The sequence below is a fragment of the Pelmatolapia mariae genome, linkage group LG20 (genome assembly GCF_036321145.2).
Source record: "Pelmatolapia mariae isolate MD_Pm_ZW linkage group LG20, Pm_UMD_F_2, whole genome shotgun sequence".
NCBI lineage: Eukaryota > Metazoa > Chordata > Actinopteri > Cichliformes > Cichlidae > Pelmatolapia > Pelmatolapia mariae.
Genome location: NC_086244.1, coordinates 27,446,556 through 27,457,052, shown reverse-complemented (window position 1 = coordinate 27,457,052; position 10,497 = coordinate 27,446,556). Strand labels below are relative to the sequence as shown.

General features: G+C 39.9%; 1 protein-coding gene across 2 annotated transcripts; it reads left to right on the top strand.

The window, feature by feature from the left end:
• Positions 1-284: 284 nt before the first annotated feature.
• Positions 285-9,659, top strand: troap (trophinin associated protein). Of its 2 annotated transcripts, none has more exons than XM_063464569.1 (14): positions 285-420; positions 711-809; positions 1,136-1,373; positions 1,466-1,898; positions 2,084-2,202; positions 2,325-2,376; positions 2,685-2,830; positions 2,937-2,991; positions 3,096-3,184; positions 3,280-3,351; positions 5,079-5,171; positions 5,272-5,584; positions 5,912-6,114; positions 9,272-9,659. In XM_063464569.1, exons 2-14 carry the CDS (start codon positions 748-750, stop codon positions 9,332-9,334), a joined length of 1,938 nt encoding a protein of 645 aa, XP_063320639.1. In that variant the 5' UTR covers positions 285-420; positions 711-747; the 3' UTR covers positions 9,335-9,659. The 2 variants fall into 2 exon arrangements, with proteins under 2 accessions (XP_063320639.1, XP_063320638.1); XM_063464568.1 differs by having other exon boundaries at positions 3,093-3,184.
• Positions 9,660-10,497: the final 838 nt, after the last annotated feature.

Here is a 10,497-nt window from a genome sequence, read left to right as displayed (position 1 = left end):
ATTATTATGATATTATTATTATTATTATATGTTTATCTGAATTTCTCTACTTTGCACATAGGGGGAAGCCGCGGCAACACGCGGTCACGTGGTAAAACAACTTTCGCGTCGTTACCATGGAGTTGTTTATGAAACTCCATTTCTCATTGGTCGAAGACGTTATCCTGACCAAAGCGCACGCGGCCATTGGCTGATACGGACTCTTATTTCGACCAATGGCAAAGCGCGCTTTTTACAAACTCATATGAGTCCAGGAAGTTGACAGCCCACTGTGGTGAGAAAGGACGGGGCTAGTGGTTTTTAAATCTGCACAAAACACCCGATAAACCAAAACATTTGGAGCTGTTCCGGTCTGAAATACTTTACTGGATGATCGGAAGGAAGAAACGGATACTCTGTTGAATTATAGGAACACAGAAGGTCCGTATGTAGCCAGGCTTGTCATCGGGGTAAAGCTAGCTTCTCTGGGGTAATTTTCACAAGTCAGCACGATGGTTTGTACTGTGTTACTAACAGGCATGCGCTTTTACGATTAGACAGATTGTTTGAGAATTTTAAATTAGCACATGTTAACGTTTTAAAGTCTTGTGTGTCTTTTTTGTTGTTGTTTTCATTGCATGTTTGGTGTCTTTTGCCCATCTCCATACTACCCTTGTTATAAGCCTGTTTGGTATTTTGGTTGCTCAGCTTTAATTTCTTTCTGTCTTTAGTTGCTTCAGTTGCTCCTCACAGCTTTATCTCCTCATCATGGACACTTCTCCAATCCTTCGTCAACAGAGTCAGAATAAAATCCGCAGTGACTTTATGAGGTGAGACTGATGATTTGAGCCAGCAGTTACTGATATAGAATTTAAGAGCTGGGACTTATTTGGTCTGTCTACAGAAGCGTGTTTATTTGTTTGTCTCATAGTAAAATACACCTTTCTAAGTCTCAGGTGTCAAATCAGTACTGGTATTAAAAATGTCAGGCAGCTTGTTCCTCTCCTGTATCTGCCTCCCATCTTGTCTGGTTTTGTTTGTCCTTGGATCAGTTTTTCTCCCCCCCCCTTTTTTTCCCCCTTTGCATGCTGCCTCTGGTGATTTCCCAGCCTCGAGCTGGGTTGTGTGACAAAGCTGACCGGTTTTCTTTTTTCAGAATGAAGAATGAACAAAACAAAAAGGTAGCGGACCCAAAGCCTTCCAAACCCATGTCAGCATCTCACCTTTCCAACAAAGATATCGAGAACAAAGATCCAGGAAGCTCAGCCATCGGTAAAAAGGCACCTCTGCGAGCAGGTATAAGCAGGCTTCCGGTGCTTGCAAAGTCCCTCCATCTTCAGACTCCCTCGGACTTCAGTCAGTCCCACTGCAGGTGGGAGGAGAAACCTCTGGCTGTAAGCATCTCCTTTTGATCCTGTAGATTTCCATATTTTTATTTACTCGGGTTAGTCTGATGTGTTTAATAAGCGTTTTCCTTTTTCTGCAGCGAAAAGCGCCGAAGAAAAAGCCACTCACTCGGCCTGTACCTTTTAACCTGTCACAGCCCAAAAGCACAAGAACGGCTGCTGAAAACCAACCTCTGGCTGTCCCAAAGCTTAGGACTCATGCAAACACAAAACTGTCTAAACATCCAACCGCTTTAAACGACAACAAGGACTCAACCAAAGCTGCAGGGAAGCCTCTCGGAAAGACAACAGAAGATGCTTCCCACCTGTCAGGACCAACTGGGCCTTCCAGCACATTTCAGGCTTCATCTTTGTCCACCGCTATGTCATCCCTTCCTGATAGTGCTGCTACTTCTGCACAGCCTGCTCCCAGTGCAGAGGTCTGTTTGAATAGCATGAACCTGCTCAGTCTAAAAGACCATTCAAAAACAGTGCATGCTAGTCGGACCACGCAGTGCAATTCTTCAAAAGGTGGTAAGCTTGTTTATTTATCGCATCTAAGGCACAAACTTCCACCTATATTTTGTGGATAATCACTTAAAGCTCGCAGGCTGTATTTCCCTCACTCTTTTAAATCCATGGAAATCCATTTATTTTATCTAGTGAAAATGAAGATATTAAGAGAGTTTCTCTTGGGCTTTTTTTCTTTTGCATTATAGAAAAGGGGGAGAACTTCCAGCCTGACCATGCGGCTTTGCTTAGCATCCTCCGGAACGAAGGAGTGGACGTCACAGGTCCGGCGCCTACGACTCTACAGTCCAAATCGTACAACTATTTGGTGAGTTGGATTCATAGCGGTGCATTCTTTATCATGCTTTTTTTTTTGTTTGCTTGTTTTTAAATGCCTGTAGTTGCAGCAGGTAAACATTTTTTAAAGGTGTCCAATGATCATGTGTGCAGCCCCAGCGAGTGTCCGTCATGAAGAGCCGGCAGAAAGCTGGACCCCCTGCAGGTCAGTGTAAGATGGAGAACACAGCGTGCGCTCGGCACATATATGTGAACATTGTAAAAGAATTATTTTATAGTAGATGGCTGAGCAGTCCCTTTGAAATACTATATAAATATATCTCACTATACATGTGTGTTCTCTCGTCCTGTGTAAAATCCCCAAGTAAAAATGCCACAATTATGAGTCTCAATAACTGGAAGCCAATTTTATTCAAACTAAACATCAGGCAGTGTTAGTTGGGTGTTCATAATGTTCAGTATTACACTTAGGTCATATTATTTAAATGATTGTTGTCTGTACTTTTCTCACAGGATCAGTGAAGTCTGTGCAGTTCTCTCCAGACCCCGCTGCGCTGCAAAGCATCCTCCAGAACGAGGGAGTGAAAGCTGGAGGGCCTGTGGGCACAACACCCCGAAGTTCAGTCTGTCCACCAAGCAGGGCGACTTCAATCTACACAGTAAATTTGTGTTCACTTCTGTACTTCCTCATACTTGTTACATTGTTGTTATAGCTTTTTTGCTTTTTTTTAGTGCTGCCTTTGAAATAATTTCTTCTTTCTTCAGGCTCAGAGAGTGCCGGTTAGAAAAAATCGTCCAGAGGCGACTGCTGTGCCAGCAAGTAAGATGCAGCATTGCTCCACTCGTTATCTTTATAAAACCCAAATCACCCTTATCTCGTTGTCCTTTTAATCTGATGTGACGTGGCTTTTTTCTCCTTAGCAGCAGCATCAGCAGCACTCAAAGAGACGCCGCTGAACAAATGGACCCCACAGAGAGTCCGCAACACCAGAAATCAGCCCCTGTCTGCTATGGTCAGTATGTATTTATTGTATGTTGGCACTCTGTCCAGGTAGTCTGTTGTGTTGTGCACAATCACCGCCTTAACTCATGATGCTTCTGTTTGCAGAAATGGCATCAGTCACCATACGGCACTCCTGGATTCAAGAGTTGCAAAACCAACCTTCAGCCCCGACAGGAGGTGAGCTGGGAAACCCTGACTTAACTTATTATTTTATACCGTTTATTTGTGTGTGTGTGTGTGTGTGTGTGTGTGTGTGTGTGTGTGTGTGTGTGTGTGTGTGTGTGTGTGTGTGTGGCAGTGCCAAAAGATGTTCTTAAGTACTTTGCATAAATATTGTTTAACCATAAAAGGGAATCAGGAACTAATCTAAATGAGCACATAAAAAGTTTTAACAAAAAAATCTTTGAGTTTTTGGTTTTAAAATGTTAAGCTACAATGTCAGTATCCCAACTTTGGGAGTGATGAGCGGTGGGGAAGGAGCAAGACATCCTTCATTGCGAATACGCCTCACTAAGCATCTCTTTATACCTTCTAGTATAACTCTGTTGAACAAATCCAGGTGATATATAATATCTGATCAGGTATGATATGGTGTCACTTGCACGTATTTTTGCTTTTACCTCTGTGTCTTTAGTGTTGGTAATTGTGACGTCTTTGTTGTTGTGGTTTTATTTGTCTGACAGCTTCCACAGGCACAAATGAAATTTCCAAATTAATAAATCTAAATCTCCGTGGGCCTCAATAATAATGATAATGATCAGATTAGTACTGATGGTGTGCTTCGATTTTAGTCCTCAGAGATGCAGGGGAAAAAAAATCCAGTTAACTTATTCATTTCCCTTTCACAAATCTCAATCCAGCCTTAGCTGACAGCGCCTGCCTTCTGACTTTCCTCTTGTTTAATGCCAGGGGAGTTGAGGATTTAGTCAGGAATAGCGATGAACCAAATCAGGAAAGCAAATTTTTAAAGGTCAGATTACGGTATACGGTTGAAAGTTTACAGGAAATGTTCTTGGTGTCAGTCCTTGTAGACTGGGTCAGGACAACATGCTGTGGTGTGACTGTGAATCAGCTGCCTTCAAAAGTGTTTTGTCTTGTGTTTTAATAACTCTTCCAAACTCCCCCAATAAATGTTTATCCATCATGACTTTGAGCACCTTATTTCCCAACGGGTCACCACAGCGGACAGGTGCGAATGGTTGATTTGGCACTTATTTTCACCCTCCCATTTATCCAGGCTTGGGATCAGCTGCATTTATTTCGGAACCACTGTACCACACCACACTACACAAAACAAAAAAAGATGTAAAAACAATATAACAAACATAAACATATTGGACAATAAAGACGAGAAAATGAAATGAGCAAACCCAGTCTGGACTATGATGAAACCAAACTGAATTATAAATAACAAAGGAATTAAATCTTAAAGAAAAACATTTCCAAATATAAAACACTTCAAACTCTGGGCAGCGCCGCAGGAAAAGAGGTGAAGCAGAAAGAGAGCGCTGTGGCTGATTTGGAAACTTAAATGCATTAAGTTTTTCTTTATAAAATAACTTTTTATGTTGTTTTATGCTTATGATGGGAAATGATTAGAAGCTTCTTTTTTTTTTTGAATGAGGCCTATAAATGAGGTGTGAAAAGGTAAAAAGCAGAGATCACTCTCGTGGCCTGGGAACACTTGTTGTTTTTTTATATCTTAGCCAGATTTCTCAACTCAAAAACCTGTAAGAATAATTTCTAACAGTTTTTTTTAACATAGAATAATGACAGATGCGCTATAGATTTAAAGATAATAATAATAATAATAATAATAATTAAGTATATTAAATATTAAGTATATTTGGGGACAAATGCACATTTTATTTTGTGTCAGTTACAGTTCCTTTAACCTTTTGCAGGAGGTGGTCCAGAGACTGTTTGATGAAGAAGGAGAGCAGAGCGCAAATGTGACAGAAAAAGATTGCGAGCAGCGACCAGTTCAAGCCTCAGCTGTGAGAATTTGAAGCGACCGATCCACATTAAATTAAGTTCTTCTGATTAAAGTAGTAGCTTAACAATCAGTGTATTTTTGTTTTCTATTCATGTCTCCAGAGTAAATCTCACTGTGACAAAGAGGAGGAGAAGAGCAGGACCAACGATGAGGAAGAGGAGGAGGAGGAGGAGAAGTTAGTGGGAGAACAGATGTTCTTGCAGGCCCAGCACAGAGAGTCTGTTATCTTTTTCTCGACGGGCAAAAAGTTGTTCAGAGTGCCACGTTTAGAGAAGCTGGGGGACTCTGCTCTGCAGGATCAGTGCGCTCCAGTTTCACCAGAAGAGAGAAAGGGGCTCCCAGTGCACAGCGAGGTGCCAGCTGTGCCAGAACCGAGCTGTAAGATCAACCCTTCTGTTCAGCGCCCGCACAGAGGTAACTCTGATCGATCACACTCCCCTTAACCCCTAGAAAGCTGACTAGGAGTAACCATTTAAGCTGTTTTCTGAACCGAGTGGTTTCGAGGTGTGGAAACCACAAGTGTCGTCTTTATGGGGGAAAGAGTTAACAATGTCGTGTGCCTGTTGTGACGTTTATTAAAGTGTAGAATAAAAGTGAGTGCCAGGAGTAAAAGAACCACAATATTTGATTTAAAAAGTGACAAAAATTCACACAATTGTCCTGCTATTAAATAATTAAATTCTTTAATTAATTTTTACGAAGACTGTGCAGATATTTATTTTATTTTTTCTCCTGTCACAGATCCCGTTGGTCAGAAGGCTTGCTCTGTGAGTTCTGCAGTGTTGATGTTGCGCAAGCGTTTTCCTCCCCTGGAGGAGCTGCGTTTGGACGAGGAGGTGGCCACCTACACATCAGCGTCTGTCCAGGCTCCTCCTGGGTTTGCCCCCCTTCGACCTTCCTGTGGAAACCCTCTGGCCTCCATTTTGCATTTCGAAGAGTCCACTGTAAGTGTAGCTCTGACAATCTGCAGTGTAACATAAACTTTATATCACTGCTTTATGGTTTCTTCTTTTTTTTTTTAATTGAATTGAAAATACTAGCATGCTGTCCCTCTGCCTGAGTGGGTTCTCTCCAGGTACTCTGGTTTTCTCCCACAGTCTAAAGACGCGTGTGTTAGGCTAAGTGAAAACTCTAAACTGGCCGTAGGTGTGAAAGTGAGTGTGTGTGGCTCTCTATCCGCGTCAGCTCTGTGATGGACTGGTCACCTGTCCAGGGTGAACCTCATGTTTTGCTCTATGACAGCTGGACTAGAGCAAAAGTGCAACCCTGAACTGGATCAAGGTTAAGTGGCTGGATAGAAGTATTCAGTTCAGAGTGTGCTTCTAAAGAAAATTATAGTTGGCAGAACAACACAGGTTTAGATTTTTGGTTTATTGTGACTTTTATTCAAATTATTCCATTTTGAAAAGCCAAGAAAAGGGAAACCATGATGGTACAAACATAAAAGAAATAGGACCCAGCACAACACAGGTGATGTTACAGCAGGGATTTGAAGGTGTCATAGGGGATCATCTTATTGTTAAGGTTGTCTGCAGGGTCTTTACCTCATTATCTCAGTATTTAAAGCACCTTGAGGTGACTTGTTGTTGTGCACTGGTGTTGTATAAGAGTGGAAAGGAAACACAGACGCCACAGAGGAGTAGTTGTTCTCTGCAGTCCATGTGGAGGACACATGGCCTTGCAGTTCTAGCATCCACACAGATAAGTGGATATTCTCACAGAGGCACAAAATCACCTTCTGAATTGACTAAAAAAAGTTAAATAAACAGAAAGACCAAAGTAAATGATCGCCCTCTGAACGGACACACTATAACCACAAAAGAAAAAGCGCTTTCAGTCATACGTTGGCTCTCCAAACTACTGCTTATCATAAAACCTCAGAGAAGCCATAATCTGGAAGAAAATTCTGAAAGGAGCCACATTTTGTTTTCATCTGTTCACACAGTGCAGATGCTGTAGTCTCACACTGATCCTATGTTGCATGCCACTAAACAGGTTTTGGTGTTTTTAGAAGTAAAGTGCCCGTAAACAACATTCACCACCTCTTCTTTTGTTTATAGCGTAGAATCAAAGCATTTTTAAATATCATTTTTGCCAGCACTCTGGAAAGAGTCGCTTTATTTCAGTGCATTCTTGGTTGGATGCTGTTCTCTGATAATTTATGTGAACATTTCAGCTTAATAGTCAGTTTAATAGACCGACAGCGCGCATGTTTTGGAAATGTTGTTGCACAGAAAAGCTCAAATGAAGACCATCTGGAACAGCTTATGAATAAACGTTTTAAAGCAATGTTAATTATCAGTTATAGAAAAACAGAGTATATAATATTTGGCGGTTTGATTATTGGGTGTGATAATTATGCACAAATCAGTTGGAAATTTCACCCTCGGTGTACAAAGAACTGTTGCAGCAGTGTATGAAGCTAAAGATATCTTAAACGAAGATCAATCCATCTTTATTTCAGACTCAGTGGTCCAGGAAAAAACAATAAAGTCACATTAAACACTTCATTATTTTCTCACAAACAGACAGCTGTACCAGTGCGTCCATATTAAAGATCAGTGATGTGCTGAACACACATTAATCTCAGAAGCATTAAGCTAAAAAAAATATATATATACTTTTATGACGAGATAATAGAGCTTTAAATGTGCTGAGTCCACTCTCTCTTCAGTAATAATCTTATGGCATCATTATCGTATCATTATTATCATTAGTTTCCACATGAAGAGTTGCGTAAGAAGATGTTTGCTTGTGCATTTGTATCATTTCCCCGTAAACATCTTCATCATCTGTCGTTTGATCTGTAATGACGTGTCTAAGATATGCGAGCTAATTACAGACACTAAAATTATTATCCAGCGATTCAAAATCAGGTAATCTGATGAGCATGTGTCCTCTGTGGTTTTACACATCATTATGAAACACCAATTCCAAAAAAATTGGCACGCTGTGTAAAATGTAAATAACAACAAAATGCACTGGTTTCCAAACACAGGCAATGTCAAACATTTAAATTGAGATAATCTCTCTTTTTAAGAAAAATCTTTGCTCATTTTGAATTTGAAGGCAGCAAAACGTCCTAAAAGTTGTGACGAGGCAACAAAAGGCTGGAAAAGTTAGTGGTGTTTAAAAGAAACAGACATTTAGGTTAATGTGCAACAGGTCAATGACTTGATTGGGTTTAAAAATAGCATCTTAGAGAGACAGAAGTTCACCAAACTGCATCGACAAATTGTGGAACAATGTTCATCAGCATAAAATGATGAAGACTTTGAATATCTCATCATGTACAGAACTTAATATCATTAAAAGATTCAGTGAACCTAGAGAAATCGAGGCTGAAAATCTGTCATTGGATGCCTGCGATCCTCGAACCCTCGGTGATGTCAAATTAAAAATAAGCTAATATGTTCCTTAAAATGTTGTGTTTTCTTGAGAAATGGAGAGTACCTACTTTGTTGTTCCCTCATAGAAACTCGTGTAGAAACAAATACGAGTCCAATTTATAAGCTTCAGAAGAAAGCTATAAGAATTATAAATGGATTAAGGTTATTATTCACCAATTACACATTACTAATTATTTATTAAACTACATTAATTCACACTTTTTCATCCTGCAGATGTGATGTACAAAATGATCTACTTCCAAACTGTATTCACAGGTTGTTTAAACCATATTTGAAAAAAGTACAGTTCAGGACGATTTACAGGTGTACATCTGCAGTAGGGATACAGTAAGACGAGGTAAATAAATATTAAACTGTCGACATTTGCTTTATTTTGATCTTTTCTTGTTTGGTTTTGCTTTAAAGGTGTATAAAACATGCTGTGTATAGCACGAATTGAACCTTTTAGTCAATTTGTGCTCCTACTAATTTCAGTTCTATTTGTCTATGTATTCTCTTTTTTTTTCTTTCCTTCTGTAGCTGATGTAAGATTTAAAGCACTTAATACTGACCAAAATACGACTCTGTGTGATCAGAGTGCTGCACAGAACACTCGAGCATCAGGACAGCAGCTTAAATATTCTCTGTGGTCTGATGTGTTTGATGTGCACACACAGTCAGAATAAATATTTGTCTTGATTTTGTTTTTCAGAGATTTGTCCCAATTGGCTCCGATCTCTCGTCTGGTCCTCCTTCTCCACTGCAGGACAGTTGACTTGCACCACAGCTGCAGTGTTTGCTTTCACTGTGAAACGCTGACTTCACTTTACAAATATTTGTCGAACACTGACGCCGCCAGGTCAATGGCTGCTCCAAAAAGAAAAAGGGTATATCTAAATTATACTTTTTTTTTCTTTCATAACTACAGACACTTGTGTGTTTTTAATAAAGTAGATTAAAAATGATCTTTTTGGGACCTAAGTCCAATGTATGTGTTGTTGAAAAAAATATTTTTTTTAAAAGGTCAATGAAGAGTCCACACCAGATCAGTGTTGTTAGCTGTAGTGTACATGTGGATCAATGGTTAGGATCTCTGTGATGTACAGTGTTTATAATAAATAGTTGTTACTGTCTGGCCATGTGTGGTTTGTTTGATTGTTTTTTTTAAGCACATACACAGTTTTAAATTTGTTGATTTATGGGAAGTAATTTCAGGATTTGACCCCATGATAAAAACTGACACTTTGAATGGTGTCAGACAAATATTTGTTTCATGTCTTTACCTTCGGTTATTTCATGTTTGTGAAGATGATGCTTTAAGTTTGGTTAAGATTGACAGTTTGCTATATTTTAGAGAATTAAGTAGTGGCGCTATGGTGTAGAGATTTGCACATTCGATATTCGTTTGATACTGGGAGGAGACACAAATCCCTTTGAAGTTGTGTCAGGTAGAATGTAAAAGTCTCCCAAATCACACATCCGGAGCTACCTGCTGTGCTCCTGTGAATAAGAGAGCTGCTGAAATCATCATTGCCCCACTCACATGTACTCCTTAGCACTGAGATATGGAAAAGACACTTCAGTGATGCAAAATCTCATACTGTCTTGCATTCTGCACTTTATTTCTTGGCCAGATATAAAGGTCAACCATTTTTCTAGAAACATGCAAAGCATCCTGTTCAGTCATGTGATGAGGTGTCCTGTTAGGAGTTATGGAGTAATATATGAAAAATGGAGCCAGCTGCTGAATCACCTCTGCTGCCATGGGCTGATATTATCCAAGTCCAGAGGTTTGCATGAAGCAAGTTTTGGTGCTTAGTTAGGTAACATCAAGATTAAAAGCGGGTTTTCATGGAGGTACATCTCATGCTGAACTAGACTGCAGACCTAACCTGCACAGGAGCAACAGGAGAAACATTATGGAGGTTATATATACCT